This window comes from Vicia villosa, linkage group LG1 (assembly GCF_029867415.1).
Source record: "Vicia villosa cultivar HV-30 ecotype Madison, WI linkage group LG1, Vvil1.0, whole genome shotgun sequence".
NCBI lineage: Eukaryota > Viridiplantae > Streptophyta > Magnoliopsida > Fabales > Fabaceae > Vicia > Vicia villosa.
The window spans coordinates 145,013,582-145,033,078 of NC_081180.1; the positions used below are offsets into that span (position 1 = coordinate 145,013,582).

The following is a 19,497-nucleotide window of genomic DNA, read 5'->3' on the forward strand; positions in this document are numbered from 1 at the left end:
TTAAATTTAAAGCCTAAGTATGGCCTATTATCTATCATAGGCTTTAATTTAAGCCTGGCCTAGCCTTTTTATAAGCCTGGCCTGGCTTACTAGCCTATTTAAAAGCCTATCTCATTTTATAATCTCTAAAATTATAAAATTCCAAATTATAACTATTATTTAAATTTAGTTATAAAATGTCAAATAAATTCTAAATTATAACTATAATTATTATTTAAATTAGTTAAATTAAAATTATAAAATTATTATTTAAATATAGTTAACCAAATACTCATTATAAATGTCAAATAAAGTTAAATAACTTGGAGCAATTATATATAACTATACTTTGAAATTGGAGCAATTACACTATACTTTGAAATCATAGTGAAATTTGGACTGCGTTAGATTATAGTGAAACAAATTGTAACCTTATGTATCAGCATTCAAAAACTAGGAGCAATAATAGTATATAACAACTTATTTTAACTGCATTCAACTCACTTTAACATTGATATATAACAAAAAAATGGATAAAATTCATATGCTTAATCTCATATGCTTCATCAGGAAATAGCAGAAAATCCATTCCATCAGCTCACATGCTTCAACATGAAATAGCAGAAAATTTAAAATCTAACATGAACAAATCCATAACTCTAACAGCACCATAACTCTAACAACACTACATTCAATTATCTCCTGTTGTTCAGCAACCACCTTCAAAATAAGAAAGAAAAATTAAAAACTATAACAAGTTTAAAAATTATACTTGTAAGAAGAAATAAACAAATACAATGTGAAAAGAAGTTTTAACCTTTGATTTTTGTTTCAAGTTATACTTGTGACGAAGCCAATCGCCACCACAAATAAGTGCTTCTATAGATTGCTCATTCAGTTTAGAGCGGTATTCATCGATAACTCTGCCTCTGGCACTGAAAGTAGACTCTGAGGCTACAATAGATATAGGAACAGCTAGAATATCAGCAGCCATCTTTGATAAGATCTTATATTTTAAGCTGTTGTTCCTCCACCGCTCCAATGCGCTAAAAGAGTTATTATCTCCATCAGGAATGTAAACACCTTCATCAAGATAAGTTTGTAATTCTGATTTCACTGCGGGAACAGCTTCCTTTTCACGCACAATGCTCATGATTCGGTCAAATCCGGTGATGACTAAAGATTGAGATTGGGTCGAAGATGATGATGTATTGATGCCACTAGGATGAGCTTCATTAGAAGATGATTCTTGCAGACTTAGAGAAACATATTCATTATATAGCTCTTCTAAAGAATTCTTCACCTTCTCTATATTCTCTTGAACAACTTCAGCTTTATATATCAATGGAAAGCATATATCAACAGCATGAAATTTGCTCCTTGGATCCAAAACACTAGCAATAGCCATCAACAAATTGCATTCACCCCAATATTTGTCAAACTTTAATTTCATAGAAGCAGCCATTTTTCTCATAAATGAATTTGTATCTTCTGTCGCATTATCAATGACTTGCTTCACCCTCCAAACTTCTGCAAGATATAGGTTAGAAGTAGGGTACTCACTACCTGATATAATAAGAGTGGCAATATTAAACACTTCAAGAAATTGACAAACCTTCTCAACATTGTCCCATTCTTCATTTGAAGGTGCATATTTATAATGTGGCTCTCTTTCCTTATAAGATGGAAATGCAATCCTGAATTTCGATGCAGCGGATAACATGTGATACGTAGAATTCCATCTTGTTGGGCAATCAAGTATGAGTTTCCTATCTTTCAGCCCCTTTTGTTCAGCAACATCACAAAAAGCTTTCATTCTTGCATCATTATGGTTGATATACTTCACACTTTCACGAACTTTGCTAATGACATCATTAATTTGGCTAAGGCCATCTTGCACTAACAAATTTAGTACATGTGCACAACATCTAACATGAAATAATGCTCCTCCAAGAACTAACATTTTGCTTAGTGGATAGTCTTCCTTCAAACTTTTTAAACACGAATCGTTGTAAGAAACATTGTCGACTGAAACTGAAAAATATCTTATTCTCAATTCCCCAAGATTTCAAGCACTTGAAAATTGCATCAGCCACATCAATCCCACGCCTTGGAGCAGGAATTTTCACAAAACTCAACACCCTTTTTTGGAGTTTCCATCCAGAATCAATGAAATGGCCAGTGATAACCATATACTCAACCACTTGGTGACTTGATCTCCACAAATCAGTAGTTATACTAATTTTGCCAATGTTTCTCAACAACGCCTTCAATGTTTTCTTCTCTTCATCATATATTCTCAAACAATCCGCTCTAGCTGTTTTTCAACCGATTTTACGAAAATCTGAATTTGCATATTGGAAAGCCCACATCCATACTTCATCCTCAACCACATTAAATGGGTGTTCATGCACCATAATAGCAGTAGCAATAATTTCTCTCATCTTATCATTTGTGTATCTATCCCCAGAACTCATAAATGGATTATCTTGATTAGAAGGTTGAAAAGGAATAATCATTTGCTTCTTTTCTTTAGCCATGTGGAGCTTCCTTTGCATACAGATTTCAGAATGTCTTTTTAAATGGCTAGTGCTGGCCCCTAGACCACCAGTCGCGAATTGGTATTTACAATATCTGCAAACAGCCTTCTTCACGCCTCCTTCAATTTCAACTTCGTCAAAGTCCTTCCAAACAAGAGAAGTTTTTTTTCCCTTTTCTCTTCCTCTCCCTAAATGAATCTTCAATCACATGATCATGGTCATTTTCATTGACTTGTGGGTTATGCTCCGGTTGACTTGAATCTATTGGAACATCATCATTTTCTAGAACATGAGTGGAATTGGATGAAGGCATTTTTCAAACCTGGAAATTTGGAAAATTGTAAAAAGAGTATTACTTTTGGAGTAAAACTAAGAAGAATGAACTAATATTATACTGCCATATCAATTCTTTGCTAGAACTATGTCAACTTTAAAATTAAAATTAATAATTTATAACAGAAGATCAAGTGTAGAAAAAAATCATTTTCCAGTTCAGTGCAATAGACATGAATCTCAATATTATTTCATTATAATTCAATGGAACTTTGTAGTATTCCAGTCAATAACCAGAAACTATGTAGCATTTTGCACATCTTTAAGTTATATTATAATAGGCTACTCATAATATCCAGAAAGAAAGCAACATAATATCTAGATTTCATATTGCTAGAGTTTTTAGTGTACACGACGCATACAAAAATAGAGAAACTATGGCCAAACTGTTATAGCACTGCACTAGCTATATTTCATCATGAATGACATCTTATAAATTATCATAATAATGTAACAATTATCAATGAAGAATAAGGTTGTATAAACACAACTATTGCACCAAAAAAATAAGGTTTATAATTTATTTTTTAGGTATTAATAATATTATTCAATACCAAAATCCTTGGACTTCATGTATGTACTACTAAATAGGCCGGCCTATCAGGCATAATAGGCTTTTTTAAAAGCCCAAGTCTGGCCTGCTTAATTAAATAGGCTTTTTGAAAAGCCTAAAACTGACCTTTTTATTATATAGGCTAGGCCAGGCCATAAATAGGCTAGGCCCTAGGCCCCTATCAGCGGCCCGACCTACTTCCACCCCTAATTGGCCAATTGATTGAGAGTTGACCCTCAAAATCCTAATTTAGGAGAGGAGATGGATGCTCTTGATTCAATACCTATAATGTACAGAGTATGAAGAGAAACAAGATATTTTTTTATATTTTGGTTACTATAAAAAACATGTATTCACAAGATAAACAAACATGGATGCATGGTGATCCCTTATAAAGGGATTTTAAAATGGTGTCTAGACTAAGAATCAATCTGAGTAAAAGTAAGATATTCGGTATAGGTTGTTCTTCTTATTTCCTGAAAGCTGTTTCATTATTTCTGGGATGGAATGTAGACCAATTTCCATTCAAATTCCGGGGATTTATAATGGGTGGTAATAAGAGGAATCTAAGTTTTTGGAAGCCGGTGATTAATTCTATGAAATCTAAACTTTTAGTCTGGAAGGGAATATTTATCAAATGTTCCTAGTTATCAACTGTCTTTCTATTAATTTCCATCTAAAGTGGTTAAGGATATTAGGGAAATCCAAATGAAGTTTTTGTAGCAAGGTGTGGAGGATCTATTAATTTCCATCTAAAGTGGTTAAGGATATTAGGGCAATCCAAATGAAGTTTTTGTAGCAAGGTGTGGAGAATATGAAAGGTATGGCGTGGGTTAAATGGAATAATGTATGTAAGTCAAGAAAATAGGGTGTTAGGAGTCAAGGATATTGGTAAGTTTAATCAAGCTTTATTATCTTAGTGGATTTGGAGATTTTTGGTTGAGGAGGAAGCTATTTGGCAAATCTGTCCCAAAAGATTCATTTTGATGGAGGGATTTAATGGTGTTGTGTGTTAAACCACAAGGAATGAAGCTTCTGGTGTGCTCCAATGTATTGCTATTTGAAGAACTGAATGTTTTGGTATTTGACATTCGTCTGAACATTAATTCTGCAGATGAGATCATTTGGCCTTTCGACAAGTTAAAATGTTTTTCGGTTCGGTTATGTTATAAAATGTTGATGTAGGACCAAGGTGTTGTTGCGCTGGAAAATGAGAGGAAATAGGGGATGAGTATGATTTGGGAGGCCTATGTTCCTTCGAAACTAAATATATTTGGCTGAAAGTTACTTCCTCCGTCCCACAATGGGTGATTCAATTGGAATAAAATGGTGTCCCAAAATGTATGACCCATTTCAATTTCCAATACATTTTTTCCAATTCTACCCTCTAATTATTAAAAAGTTCATCATTTCCAATACATAATAAGGGTATTATAGTAAAAACAATATTATCTCTCTTACTTTTTTACACTTTTCTTAATATGTGTGAAATGGTGTGCTGGGTCACTCATTGTAGGACGGAGGGAGTATTACAGAACAGACTGCCGACAAGGAAACAATTATTACGCAGAAGATGTTTGTGTTGTTTGCCATTTGCAGGTGGAAGATCTATCTCACTTGCTTATGCACTGTCCAAAGCTCAATATGCTGGAGACTGTTCCAGCCATCTATCTATTGGTTTGTATAAACTTACTGTCAGGGAAGATGCAAAGTTAAAAGGTGGAAGTTATATGGTGGTGCATTTGGAAGCTTAAAAATGACATAATTTTTCACAATACAGAATTAAGCTTTAAAATGACATAATTTTTCACAATACAGAATTTGACGGCGATGAACTATTTTATTTGATCTTATGGCGAACTATTTTATTTGATCTTATGGCATAATTGGAGGTGACTTGTAATAGTGGCTAAGGATAGAGTTACTTGTAATTATTATGAGTGAGTGATTTGCTTATGAAATAAATAATAATAATAATTCTTGGATCAAGAGAAACATCAAATTCACCTACCTCGGTAACTCGATAGACTTTGAATAGACTTCAGAAGTTCAGAGACCTATGTGACTACTGCCTTTCCGTTTCTCAGTCTGAAAATAATTGATCACCGAAATTCCTCACTCTATTTGATACCAATTGCTAGACAATGAGAATCTCTAGCTCCACAATCGTTAAGAGCAACTCACTTCTATTTCTATCTCTTTCAAAGTGTATAATAGCATTTGGATGTCTTAGAAAAAGCAATGTACTTAAAATGACATAATATGAGAAGCTCCTATATTCATTTAAACGAATATTCACCCAAGTAATCACAAGCTAAATATGTACATATAGTAGAATAAACTATTATTTACCAAAAAAACTCTACAAAAGGAAAGGTAACTTTCTTTCCAAGTAAAGCACAGTGGCAGTAAGGCTAGTTTAGTTTTACAAACACTCAGTCTTTAAAACCCGGTCTTCATTGATTTGTTTAGACACCATGATTGATCTGCAACCTTAACAACCACATATTTGTTATATTAAGCCATTCCATGGCAAAAACTAAACAAATTCAAAACTAATATTATGAATAAAATCTTAGAAACTCTGACGTTTTTTGATTGAGCGTAGCCGCTGCTGCCATCGACCCAGCCACACCGCCCGGTGTAGTTCTCATGTCAGCTTTATTTCTAAGCTCAGCTCCAATCACTCCCTCCGCGTCCTCTCGAGTTACAGCTTTGTCTGCCCCCAGCTTCTCCCTCGCACCCTGTCATATAACATAATGTAGTACATTATCCTAATCAATAGTTCTAAACTGAAGTCCATAATGTTAGATAAAACAAGAGTTACCGATACGACATCAGCTAATGTTGTTTTCTGCAGATCGGGCATAGTACGAGAGTTCCGAGTTGCAGCTGACTGAGCAATGGCGCCCAATCCACCCGGCTCAGTTTGATTCTTTCCGGTGGCTCTCATTTCCGCTGCTTGTATAGCAGCAGCATCGCTATGATCCAACGGTGATATCTAATGGGACATATACAATCCCCACATACTTATGATAGAGAATGAGAGGAAGTGAAATTGAAATTCTTCTTTTCTATTTCTTGAAAACTAATAACTTTACAAAGCAACATGACATCCTTTATATAGATTTTTACAATCCTTCAATGTTAAGTAATAAATGGCAATGCCGGTAATTGAATGGCGGTGGTTAGTTGGCGGTGCTAGTTTCTAGCTGGATTCTAATCCTATTGCTTAATAACTAAGTATCTTATAGGTTTACTAGGTAACACTTAATAATTAAGAAAAAATTTAAAATATGCTTTCTAGTTACTACTTTAATATTCTAGAATTCTCTTGATTTAATTCTAACATTGCCTCCCTTAAATCAAGTTTGTATTATTCCAAGCATTTTCTTCAACTTATAAAATAACTCAATCTTCAGAGGCTTTGTAAATATATCTGCAATTTGTTCTTCAGTGGGACAGTACTCGATCACCACTTCTTTCTCAACTATCAACTCTCTTATCTTGTGAAACCGAATATCAATATGCTTGGACCGTCCATGGAAAACCGGATTCTTACTCAGTGCAATTGCCGACTTATTGTCGCAATATATCTTTGTAGGACTATTCTGTTTCTGATATATTACTTCCAAAATTCTTCTCATCCATACTGTTTGAGTAGCACAACTTGTTGCTGCAATATATTCAGCTTCAGCAGTAGAAAGTGCAACAACTGGTTGTTTCTTTGAAGACCATGAAATTGCACCTGTGCCCAAATGAAATGCGTACCCTGACGTGCTTTTTCTTGTTTCTATATCTCCAGCCCAATCACTATCTGTGTATCCAACAAGCTCCACTTCATTATTACTAGCATAAAAAATTCCATCAGTTAGTGTACCTTTGATATATCGAAGAATCCTCTTAGCTCCTTGCAAATGGCTAACACATGGTTCTTCCATGAATCTGCTGAGCAATCCAACTCCATATACTATATCTGGTCTTGTCGCAGTCAGATATCTTAAGCTTCCAATCAAACTTTTATATTGGGTTGAGTCTACCCTCTTTCCGTCATTTTCTCTTGTCAGCTTCAACTTTTCTCCAACCGGTGTGTAAACTGGCTTTGAATGCTCCATCTTGAACTTCTTCAGAATATCACTTGCATACTTCTTTTGAGAAATGAAAATACCATCATCTTGTTGGACGACTTCAATGCCAAGGAAATAGGACATTAGACCCAAATCCGTCATTTCAAAATGTTGAATCATAGCCTCCCTAAATTTTGTAATCATCTCTGAATTATTTCCAGTGAAAATCAAGTCATCAACATATAGGCACACAATAAGGACATCTCCAGGATCCATGTATTTGATATATAACGTGTGCTCGTGAGGACATCTCTGAAAACCATTCTTCACAAAATAAGAATCAATCTTGTTATACCAAGCTCTTGGTGCCTGCTTCAAGCCATACAATGCTTTCTTCAACCTATAGACTTTATCCTCCTTTCCTTTGACCAAATATCCTGCAGGCTGCTCAACATACACTTCTTCTTCCAGATTTCCATTAAGAAATGCAGACTTAACATCCATTTGATGTATTTTCCAACTATTTTGAGCTGATATTGAAATAAGCATTCTAATTGTATCTAACCTTGCAACAGGAGCAAATACCTCAAAGTAATCAATACCTGGTTTTTGTTTGTATCCTTTTGCCACCAACCTTGCTTTATACCGATCAATCTCACCACTGGGTTTGTACTTTGTCTTGTACACCCACTTCACACCTATAGCTTTCTTGTCTGCTGGTAACTCTGTCAGCTCCCATGTTTGATTCTTCTCAATTGCATTGATTTCTTCTTTCATGGCTTTTCTCCAATTTTCATCATCAACTGCTTCTTCAAAAGTAAATGGCTCACAATCTGCAAATAAAGCAAAGTTGATAATCTCCTCATCAGATGGATCATTATCATTACCCAAAACACAATCTTGCAGTCTGGCTGGTAATCTACGCGACCTTTGTTGTCTATTGGATGTTTCTGGATCATCAGGCGTTGTTTGTTGTCTGTTGGATGTCTCTGGCTCATCAGGTGTTAGATTATATTCATCCACCTCTTCGTAATCATTTGAGGTCACTATTGGATCTTTTTGTGACTTTGAGGACCAATCCCACATTCCTCCTTCATCAAAAGTCACATCTCGACTAATAATCACCTTCTTTGTCTCTGGATTGTAAAGCTTATAGGCCTTTGAGTTTGAACTATAACCAACAAAGATACATCTTTCTCCTTTGTCATCTAACTTCTTTCTTAATTGATCTGGTACATGAGCATATACAATACATCCAAAAACTCTAAGGTGTCGGATTGAAGGTCTTCTTCCACTCCAAGCTTCTTCGGGAGTCTTTTGTTGAACACTTTTTGTTGGACACCTGTTTAAAATATACACTGCAGTAGCAACAGCTTCTGCCCAAAATTCCTTAGGCATTTGTTTAGCCTTCAACATGCATCTCACCATATCCATGATCGTTCTATTCTTTCTTTCAGCAACTCCATTTTGTTGAGGTGTGTACCTTGTTGTTAATTGATGCTCAATTCCATGTTGCTCAAAGAAACTTGTACCGGCGAGGTATTCTTGGCCTCTATCTGTTCTCAAAGCTTTGATTTTACAACCACTTTGTTTTTCTACAAATGCTTTGAATGTCTTGAAAGCATCACATGCTTCTGATTTTTGTTTCAAGAAATGCACCCAAGTCTTTCTACTAAAATCATCAATAAAAGTAATAAAGTACTTACAGCCACCAGGTGTTGGTATTTCCACTGAACACAAATCTGAATGAATTATCTCTAGCAGCTTCTTTGCTCGCCAAGACATTCCAGTTGGAAATGAGTCTCTATGCTTCTTGCCAATCTGACAAGTCTCACATACTCCATTTGGAATATTCACAACAGGCAATCCAGAAACATATTCTTTTCTCGACAGGTAATTCAAGCCAGAAAAATGAAAGTGACCAAATCTCATGTGCCATAACCAATCATCATTTGGAATGATAGAACTCAAGCAAGGAAATTTTTCATGTTGAATTTTCAAAGGAAATAAGCGGTTCAGTGTCATTCTTACCTTTGTGATGAATCTGCCATTTCTATCGATCAACGTGCAAAAACCATTGTGAATCTGCATGTTATAACCTTTCTCCGACAGTTGTCCCATACTTAGGAGATTGTGATGAAGACCAGGAGCATAGAAAACATCACCAATAAAGTTTTGAGTTCCATCTTTCAACCTGATAGCAATTCGGCCTTTCCCCAAAATTAGAATATTTGAATTGTTTCCAAACTTCACGGTAGATTTTACCGTTTCGTTTAGAGAAGAAAATAATTCCTTTTTCCCACACATATGATTACTACACCCAGTATCCAGATACCAAATATCCTCTTCTTCAGAAAATGTATTACTGGCCAAAAATAAATTTTGTGGATTTTCAAAGTACTCACCTGTATTTTGATCAGGGCCGGCCCAACCCATGTTAAGGCCTAAGGCGAATTTAAAAAATGAGGCTTCAAATAATATTTTTATAAAATCAATTATTATTTTATTTAATTTTATTTAATTTGTAAAAATTATTTATTAAATTAATGTAAAATTAATTAATTTAATGTTTTTGAAATATCATAAATTTTAATTAAATAACTTTTTAAGTTTTAGATTAATTTATTTAACTATTCTAGTTGACATTATTTTAAATTTAAGTAAAATAAAGTTTAGAAATAAATAAATAAAAAGATTATAAATTAAGATTAAATGTGAAAAAAAACACTACTTGATTGTCAATATATTATTTCATATAAAATCAATCTCACCAATATGAATTGTTGATGAACTATAGAATTAAAATTTAAAACAAAAAATAATAGTATATAACATATTTCAAAATTTTAGCTATTTGTTTAAAACAAAATAAAAACCTACTTAATATAAAATATCAAATCCTCGTGATCACATGATCTTTAATGATCAATTAAAAAACTTGATTACTAATAATAATAATATTAAATTGTTGTTTATATGCATCCGGAAGGCGTAAAGCTGCTGAATAATTAATGCACATTGATAGGAGTATTACTGTACTAGCGCTGATTCACGTGAGATCAATGCATTCCAAATACCGTATACAAAATTGAAAATGAATGCAACAAAATCTCACTAAAATAACACATATAAGAGAAGAAAAAAAATGAGGCCCTAGGCAAAGGCCTTGCTTGCCTGCCCCTAGGGCCGGGCCTGATTTTGATACGAACTTTCTGCCACATTTGCCTGATGTTTGTATCTGCAATCAGCTGCTTTGTGTCCAAACTTTCCACAATGATAACAACTATAATTCGTCCTTTCTTGGTTGTAGATACCTCTTCCTCGACCACGATTGTTGAATCCAAAATTGTTTCCTCGACCACGATTGTTGTATCCAAAATTATTTCCACCTCTTCCTTGATTGGATGGATTGAAATTATTGTCTCTCCACTGGTTAAAGTTGCCACGTCCTCTTCCTCCATAATTTCCTCTGCCTCTGCCTCTATAATCTCCTCTTCCTCTGTTGAAAGTATTTTGACCTCTTTCTTCTACAATATAGCTTGACTCAGAAGTGTTGTTGAAATTTACCTGACTCTTTAGAGCTTCTTCTTTTACCACTTTTTCGGTCTTTTCTAATATTCTGTTGACATGACTTTCAATGCTTCCCTGTAATTCTGCTACAGACAGAGTATCTGTATCGTGGGACTCAATTATTGTAGTCACCACATGGTCAAACTTCATCGGCATTGTTCGTAGAATTTTTTCTACCACTTTGCTATCTGGAATATCTTCTCCATATACTCGCATCTTGTTGACGAGATTTATAACACGAGAAAAATATCGTTCTACTGTTTCTGAATTTGACATTTCGTACCTTTCATATTCTCTACGCAGCGATTGTAATTTGGACTTCTGAGCTTTCTCTACTCCTTTATGTGACAGCTTCAATATGTCCCATGCTTCTTTAGCAGTTTTGGCATTTGCTATTTTGCCAAATATTGAGTAATCAATTCCTTGATGAATTTGTGAAAGTGCCAACTGGTCCCTTCTACGAGCAACTTCATCAGCTCCTTCTTGTAAACCAGGATCTACAAAGCTCCAAACATTGTGAGCTTTTAAATGTGTTGTCATCAACAGTTCCCAGTAACTGAAATCTAACTCTGCGGTTAATTTTGGACCAGACCAGACAAAATTGTAATTTGCCATATCTCTCAAAAAATACTCACAATAATTTTTGGCACAATGAGAACTCTTTTGTTCCTCACACACTCAAATATTTTTTGACACTCACACTAGCAGGACCTAACCTGCTCTGATACCAATTTGATATCTAATGGGACATATACAATCCCCACATACTTATGATAGAGAATGAGAGGAAGTGAAATTGAAATTCTTCTTTTCTATTTCTTGAAAACTAATAACTTTACAAAGCAACATGACATCCTTTATATAGATTTTTACAATCCTTCAATGTTAAGTAATAAATGGCAATGCCGGTAATTGAATGGCGGTGGTTAGTTGGCGGTGCTAGTTTCTAGCTGGATTCTAATCCTATTGCTTAATAACTAAGTATCTTATAGGTTTACTAGGTAACACTTAATAATTAAGAAAAAAAATTTAAAATATGCTTTCTAGTTACTATTTTAATATTCTAGAATTCTTTTGATTTAATTCAAACAAACGGTTTATCACCAGCTCGAGTTAAAGCAGAAGCTTCCAGCGCCTCTCCAATGGTTATAGCATTCTTATCCAAAACCAAACCAGGATCATTCATTGGCACATCAGGCTCAACGAACTCTTCTACAACTTGTGACCCAATCGACTCAGTGATCACGCGGTTCCCACCCACTTTGGATTCGGAGATGCTCACACCTTGGTTTCTGGCTATGTCTGAGATGTCGTCGCGGTGGACAAGACCTGTTGCGGTGTTTACTGCGGCTGCTGATTGCATGACTGCGGCAGGACTTCCCTTTTGGGTTTGTCCTAAGGCTTGATTCTCTTTTGCCTGCATGAGAGCTGCGTCTCTTGGTTTGATTGGTTGTGATGCTAATTCTCCCGTGACGTTGAATACATCACCGTATTTGATTGGTTGTTGCTCGGGGAATTGATCTGCTCGTGGTCTTTGTGGCGGTTCTTGACTCATGATTCTCGATTGCTTTGCTTTAAGTGTATTTTTACAACCTTAATCTGTGTTGCTTAGTTGCATTGGATTAGTAATTACTATGACTGAGTGAGTATATATAGAAGAAAGGGAAATTAATGGATACAAAAAGATGAGTGGAGATTTTAGGAATGTCATAGGAAAGATGGTTGTTCTATGTTTGGAGGTACATGTGGCATTGGAGGCAGCAAAGTACATGCAGCATGACACGTGTTAAAAGGAATTTAATAAAAAAGACAAATCATGGTATCTAGAACTAAATACGCATTACCTTCTTTTCTTTTCTACCCCTCCATCACCGACTAAGTAAATGAACATGTAGAATAGGGTTGTTAGACCAGATTGAGAAGGCACTCAAGTTGCTCATAAACCTTACAAAAAAAGAATTTTAAACAACAAGGGCACTCATGTCTTCCACGACTTTCAAAAGAACTTGAAAAAATTATATTATTTTAAAATTTTCATATCAAATCATAAAAATAACTCCTAATCCTAAACACGCCGCACACTACTAGAAAATTCGCTTTCAGTGACCGAATTAGAGACCGAAAAAAGTTTAAAATTCGGTCACTAAAACGTTTAGAGACCGATTTAGCGACCATTACTTTTCGGTTGAAAAAGTGCAAGTCGCTAAGCTTTTATTGACCTCCGTGTATTTTAATAATAACTTGCCACTACACCACTTAAGAACTATTGTTATATTTTATATAGTTTTTTATAAATATATTATATGTTAAAACAAAAAAAATATGAAAATTTTAGTAAAAATTTAAATTTGAAAGAGAATTAAAATCTTTAAAAAAATGGAAAGAGGAAATAGTAAAATAATAAAGAGGATTAAAAATAGAAAAAGAAAATAAAAAATATTAGTGACCGAAATTTCAGTCTCTAATTTATATTTAAAAATTAAATTATATATAAAATTATTTTTTGTGACCGATTTAGTGACCACATAAAATTGGCTCATCAATATTAAATTTTGGTGGCTAATTCGGTCACTATAGTGACCAAAATTTCGGTCACAAAATATTGGTCTCTAAATCTGTGGCTGATTTATTTAAGTGACCGATTTAGTGACCTCTTAAAATTTGCTCATGAATATAACATTTTGGTGGCTAATTCAGTCACTACAGTGACCAAAAATTTTCGGTCACTAAATCGGTCACTAAAAGCGAATTTTTTAGTAGTGGCATGTGAAAAAAATATTTGGAAAATGGTCTAAAGGTCCCCTGTTAAGACTACATACACTCTAACTAATTAAAGATTTTATTATGGACTCACAAAAGGCCCAAATATCTAAGGCCCAATTTATCTCAAATTCACTCCACTTGACCTAAAGTATAAAATCACTTCACACGTAAAGAGAAAGGTTCATTATATGATCTCCATTTTCGTTATACTCATCTTGAATCTTGAACTCACTTGGACGTTAGAGTGCTAACCATACAGGTCCACTCCGCGCCGCTGTAAAAGTGATTAAAGCCATCTAGTGAATTTTCATCTTTAGGTCAATCTCGATCTAAAATCAGATCTGTAACAACAGAAGAACCAAAGACTGTAACTTCAATGACAATGTCCAAGAGCTTAAACACCTCCCCTAAATCCAATGATAACTAGATATCATCGATTGACAAATTCACCTAAATTCCAAGAACCAAAGACTACCAGGTCAATAAAAATAGGCGTTAGACTTCCTTTGGGGTAAGAACCTCTTTGATTGAATGCCTCCAAGATAACATTGATCTTTTCGCTCTAAGCCCACATGAGATGTTAAACATTGATCCTAGCATAGCGTGCTGTCGGTTAAATGTGGATATTGACGCTCGCTACGTCTCTCAGCGTCGGAGGAGGCAATCCCCATAAAAGGTCTAAGCCAGCGCCAGCATGAAAATAAGTATATAACTAAGTATATAAAATAGTTGTCTAACATTGTTTTGGTGAAGAAGTCCTCATGAAAATGGAGGATGTGCGCCTATTACACTAATCTTAACAAAGTGCGTACGAAGAATTTTTATCCGCTCCTAAACATTGACAAGCTCGTAGACAATACAGATGGATATCATTTTCTTTCGTTCATGAACACCTATTTAGGTATAATTGTATACACGTTCTGGCCCGATCGGGTAAGGACAACCTTCATGACTAAACAAGCCAATCATAAATACAACGCCCGACCCTTCGGGTTAAAGAACACCGGTGCGACCTACTAGAGAATGATGTACAAAATTTTCAAAGAATAAATCAGGGAGGTAGTGGAAGTGTATATGGACGATATGATCATAAAGTATGGTCGGGAGTAGCTTCAAACTCAACACCTTCAGTGAGTATTCAAGAAGGTTTGACAATATGATATGCGACTCAACCCAGGGAATTGTACTTTTAGGGTATGGGTCAGAATGTTCCTAGGCTTCTATTTGACGGAGCAAGGACTCGATGAGAACCCTGACAAGTAAGAGGTCATAATCCAAATGAGTTCACCAACGACGAAAAAGGAATTATAGAAGTTGAACGGTATTTTGACACTCTTAAGCAGATTCATTTTAAAATATGCACAGAATGCCTTGACTTTTTATAGATTGTTAAGGAAAAAGAATGATTTCGAGTGGAAGAATGACTGCAAAGAAGCATTAGAGTCTTTAAAGAAACCTTAGCCACGCCCTAGGTATTTACCCGACCACTTTCGGGTTGAAATCTTATATCTATACCTAGTTGTTATTAAAGAGGCTATAAGCGTCGTTTTGATCAAATAATCTGGGGCTAACTAGAGTCACATGCGCTTCATCTTTAAAGCCCTAGCTGGTGCATAAATATGGTACCACAAGATCAAAAAGAAGACTTAGGATTAGTAGCAGCACCGTGCAAACTACATTGATACTTCCTTGCACATCCAATAGCAATTCAAACGAATTTACCTCCAAAGCAGGTGTCATATTGGCCTTACGTGGTTGGGCATTTGATAAAGTGGCTCATCAATTTATTTGAATTCGAAGTATTCTTCGAAGTAAGGAAGGCTTTAGAACCTAGTTGTTCGGCAACTTCCTGGCCAAGATAACTCTCGTTCCCCCAAGACCAGACTAAACATGGGTGGTATCCACGGATGGTTCGTCTAATAGAAGGGGAAGTGGTGCACGTATAATTCTAAAAAACAGCTCTGAGTTAGTTGTAGAACTGTCCTTGAGGTTTGAGTTCCCGACCACCAACAACCAAAGGTGAATATCAGGTTGTCATCGATGGGATCACGCTCGTCTGTGGGCCGAATGCATCAAGCTATGAATGCACTCCCAATTGGTTGTTTCCTAAATAAGAGGAGAATCCCAATCAAAGGATCCTTTGGTCCAGCAAAACCTCAAGCTGGTTGCTGAGAAATTGGCGATGTTCAAAGCATTCAAGATTGCATATGTGTCACGGGAGGAAAATACCCGAGTCGATGTCCTAGATCGGTTGCCCATTATTAGAGGTCCCAATATCAACCATTCTTTCATCCAAGAAACTATAAAGACCGCAAAACCAAATCTAGAGAGTAGACGGTGGTAGTTATAGACGGCACCACCCTCCTTCTTGGATAATACTGATTCAACAATATATCAAGTTTGAAAGTCTTCCATCAAACCTATTTGAGGCAACCCTGGTGAGAAAGAGGGCCTTCAAATACATTGTAATAGAAGGAAATTTGTAAAAAGGGGTTTGTCCACACCATTGTTGATCTGTGTTGGGAAAAGTAGAGGTTGGTTACACCCTCTTGGATGTGCATGAAGGAATTGTCAGACAACACCTGAGGGAAAGGACACTAGCAAAGAAGATTCTAAGAGAAGGGTATTATTATCCTACCATGGTCAGGGATGCCCAAGAATATGTGAAAAATGCGACCAATGTCAAAGGCATGAAGATGTTTTCATTTCCTCAGCCAATGAGTTACACGTATTGGCATCGCCATGGGTATTCTTGTAGTGGGGGATGGATATCCTCAGAACCTTCGCTCCGGCGTTGGGACAACTCTAGTACCTTATTGTAGCTGTAGATTAATTCACTAAATGATTCTAGGCTGATGCGTTGGCTAATATCATCGCAACAAATGTTATAAAATTCTTTAAGAGGAACATGGTGGCTAGGTTCAGAATATCCCAAGTTGTTATAACAAACAAAGGGACGCATTTTATTGTTGAAAGACTAAGAAGCATCCGGAAAGAGTTAAAAATCACACAACATTTGTGTCGGTAGAGCATCCACAAACAAACGGCCAAGTCGAGGCTGCCAAATTGGAAGTGATCAGGGTTTTGAAGTGAAGGTTAAAGGAAGGAAAACACCAATAGGGATGACGAGCTACCACATGTTTTGTGAGCCTACTGTACCACACGTCAACCGACCACGGGAGAAACCCCCTTTCGTCTAACATATGGGATAAAAATTGTTATTCTAGTAGAAATTAAAGAGTTGAGTTGGAGGACAGCTAATATATAGTAAACAATAGGCAACAAGAAAGTTATTAGAGAAAAGGTCAACCTTTTGGCCTCGTAATTTCCACATCGAACATTTAGTGCTTCAAAGGGAGAATATCATAGAGAGAAATGCCCGAGATAGAAAGCAAGCAGCAATTGGGAAGGTCTCTACCGTGTGAAAGCAAGCACCAGAAGGGGAGCATACTTCTTAGAGTCCCTCGATTGAGAGTAGATAACGAGGAAATGAAATGTTGCTAAGTTGAAGCAGTATTATAGTTAATTATTATTTTTTATTATTCAATTCTATATTTATGTAACTAATTGATTATGGTATGAATGCAAATAATTTCTTATTAACGTTTCTCTATTGTGTCCTTTTCTTTCTCTCATCGTAAAAAAAAAAAATACATATATGTGTACCCAAAGGCTTAACACATTTCTACAATTTTGATATGGTTTACACACACTCCTTACATGATTGCATATCTGATACGGATTAAACGTATTCCTTACATGATTTGGTATCTGATTCAGACTTAACAAATTTCTACGATTCAGATACGGCTTAAACACATTCTTTACATGATTGTGCATCTGATATAGGCTTAACGCATTTTTGCGGTTCTGATACGACTTAAATGTATTTCTTGCATGATTGCGTATATGATACATACTTAATGCATTTTTACGATTATGATACGGTTTAAACACATTTCTTGCAGGATTGTGCATGTGATACAAACTTAACACATTTTTGCGATTCTGATATGATTTAAGCGCATTCCTTGTATGACTGTGTATCCAATACATATGTAATACATTTTTTCAGTTCTAATACGGCTTAAATGCATCCCTCGCATGACTTCTCATATGAGGCATGCAACAAACCTTTCTAAATTGCTGATGCACCCCCTTTTTGCAGAAAACATAAGAACCCTAAAAACTTCAAAGTAAAATTAAATAATGAACACAATGAATAAATTCTTGATAAGTTAGGGCTTTTGATCAGTGGCACAAGACGAAGAGACTGGTAACTCGTTTGAGTGAAATAGAAACTAGTATCAACCTTTCCCAAGTGAACTTCAAGGTCTAAAAATGGTGGAATCGAGTTATGCTTTGCAAGAGGTTTCAAACATCTGTGATGCTTCAGTTAGCTTCAGATGAAAACGATGAATCTTTTTGGGCAGAGATTTGAGGTTAATATCAAGAGAAAATAGGAATACAATCTTCTGGTTTTTTTGAAGGTTTTGTGACCAATGGATGCAGAGTTTATGTGGCTTTTCAAGCCTGCAAATGAAGGGGAAATGATGAGCTCATGTATACGTGAATTCTAGATCCCAAACATGTGAAAATGATCTAGAATTTTATGTTTTCAAAGTGTGTGAATGTGAGGCATGGAATGTGTGATTCTTGAGCAATTTCAAGTTGTTTTGTGTTGTACCAGATGTGCCTGGTCATGATAAACAACTTTACACATGTATTGGTGGTTCCCAAGTTGAATTTCACACGATTTCTACTTATAGGTCACGACCTAATATAGCATTCATGCACCCATGTTCATGCTTAGGCCAAGTGGAATTGGCTCGTGCATTTTCTGATTTTCTTTCAGCCAAATGTTCCTTTCATGGAGTAGAACACAATCCAAAAAGAATGCATTCAAAAGGATTCTTGATGTGAAAATTGCAACTAGGTCGACCATGTAATGGACCTAGTTTTGTGCACAAGTGACTTGAGTCGAATCCACATATTGAGATGCTTAGAGGATAAATTGATGTTTGACCTCTAAATGAAAGTTGTTGAGGACATCAAGAGGGACATTTGGCCTCAAGTAGCACGCATAAATGTTGAAAATTGAGAAAGTTATGCCCTTTTGACCAAATGGTGTGCCATACTTGATTTTAGGTCAAACCAACTTGTACCAACTTGTCATTTTTATATTTCATTGCATTATAAGGCTCAATAGTGATGAAATGAATACCATATAGATGTATCTTGATTTTCCTTGAAGAAACCTTGAAGATTGCTTGGGAAAATGAATGGAAAAGGCATGGAAATAAACCATGACCAAACTTGAATCACTTATGAAGATAAGCATCAATCTTGAACTTATTTTAATCAAATAAGGGTGAATGGAGCTTGAAATGATAATGGAAAAATATTATAGGTCATGCCTTGAAGGAAAGTCCATTTGGCCGAAGGTTTACCATAACTTTGACTTTGAGGAACCAAATGCCCATGTACAATAATGCCCATGTGCTTCCCCATAATGGCATCTATAACGTCCCTCACTGCAGAGTCATCTAGAAATAGTTTGATGTCTATACCCTCCTTCCCAATCTCCACGACACTGTGACATCTACGCAGCTCATCAACAACATGAACATCTATAGCCTGCTCCTCCTCTAGTATCTCCTGATGAACTGGCCTATGTGAATCTTTTGGAACA

General features: G+C 35.6%; 2 protein-coding genes across 4 annotated transcripts; both read right to left on the reverse strand.

The window, feature by feature from the left end:
- Window positions 1–496: 496 nt before the first annotated feature.
- Window positions 497–5,537, reverse strand: LOC131644414 (zinc finger BED domain-containing protein RICESLEEPER 1-like). Of its 3 annotated transcripts, none has more exons than XM_058914909.1 (3): window positions 5,417–5,537; window positions 797–2,841; window positions 497–699 (listed from the first exon to the last, which is right to left on the reverse strand). In XM_058914909.1, the coding sequence occupies exons 2-3, from the start codon at window positions 1,940–1,942 to the stop codon at window positions 616–618; spliced, it is 1,230 nt and encodes a 409-aa protein (XP_058770892.1). In that variant the 5' UTR covers window positions 1,943–2,841; window positions 5,417–5,537; the 3' UTR covers window positions 497–615. The 3 variants fall into 3 exon arrangements, with proteins under 3 accessions (XP_058770892.1, XP_058770891.1, XP_058770890.1); XM_058914908.1 differs by having other exon boundaries at window positions 797–4,696; window positions 4,939–5,526; XM_058914907.1 differs by having other exon boundaries at window positions 797–5,526.
- A 189-nt stretch (window positions 5,538–5,726) lies between these two features.
- LOC131644415 (late embryogenesis abundant protein D-34-like) lies at window positions 5,727–12,690 on the reverse strand. The gene is made up of 4 exons (XM_058914910.1): window positions 12,134–12,690; window positions 6,233–6,395; window positions 5,995–6,149; window positions 5,727–5,891 (listed from the first exon to the last, which is right to left on the reverse strand). Exons 1-4 carry the CDS (start codon window positions 12,595–12,597, stop codon window positions 5,831–5,833), a joined length of 843 nt encoding a protein of 280 aa, XP_058770893.1. The 5' UTR covers window positions 12,598–12,690; the 3' UTR covers window positions 5,727–5,830.
- Window positions 12,691–19,497: the final 6,807 nt, after the last annotated feature.

What these genes read in the sequence shown, in the direction of transcription:
- LOC131644414 (XM_058914909.1), bottom strand. Translation starts at nt 1,942, where the DNA reads ATGTTAGTTCTTGGAGGAGCATTATTTCATGTTAGATGTTGTGCACAT. An exon ending in ACTTGAAACAAAAATCAAAG is followed by an intron (nt 700 to 796) that starts GTTAAAACTTCT and finishes CTTATTTTGAAG; the next exon opens with GTGGTTGCTGAACAACAGGA.
- LOC131644415 (XM_058914910.1), bottom strand. Translation starts at nt 12,597, where the DNA reads ATGAGTCAAGAACCGCCACAAAGACCACGAGCAGATCAATTCCCCGAG. An exon ending in CGAGCTGGTGATAAACCGTT is followed by an intron (nt 6,396 to 12,133) that starts TGTTTGAATTAA and finishes GATATCACCGTT; the next exon opens with GGATCATAGCGATGCTGCTG. An exon ending in CATTAGCTGATGTCGTATCG is followed by an intron (nt 6,150 to 6,232) that starts GTAACTCTTGTT and finishes GTTATATGACAG; the next exon opens with GGTGCGAGGGAGAAGCTGGG.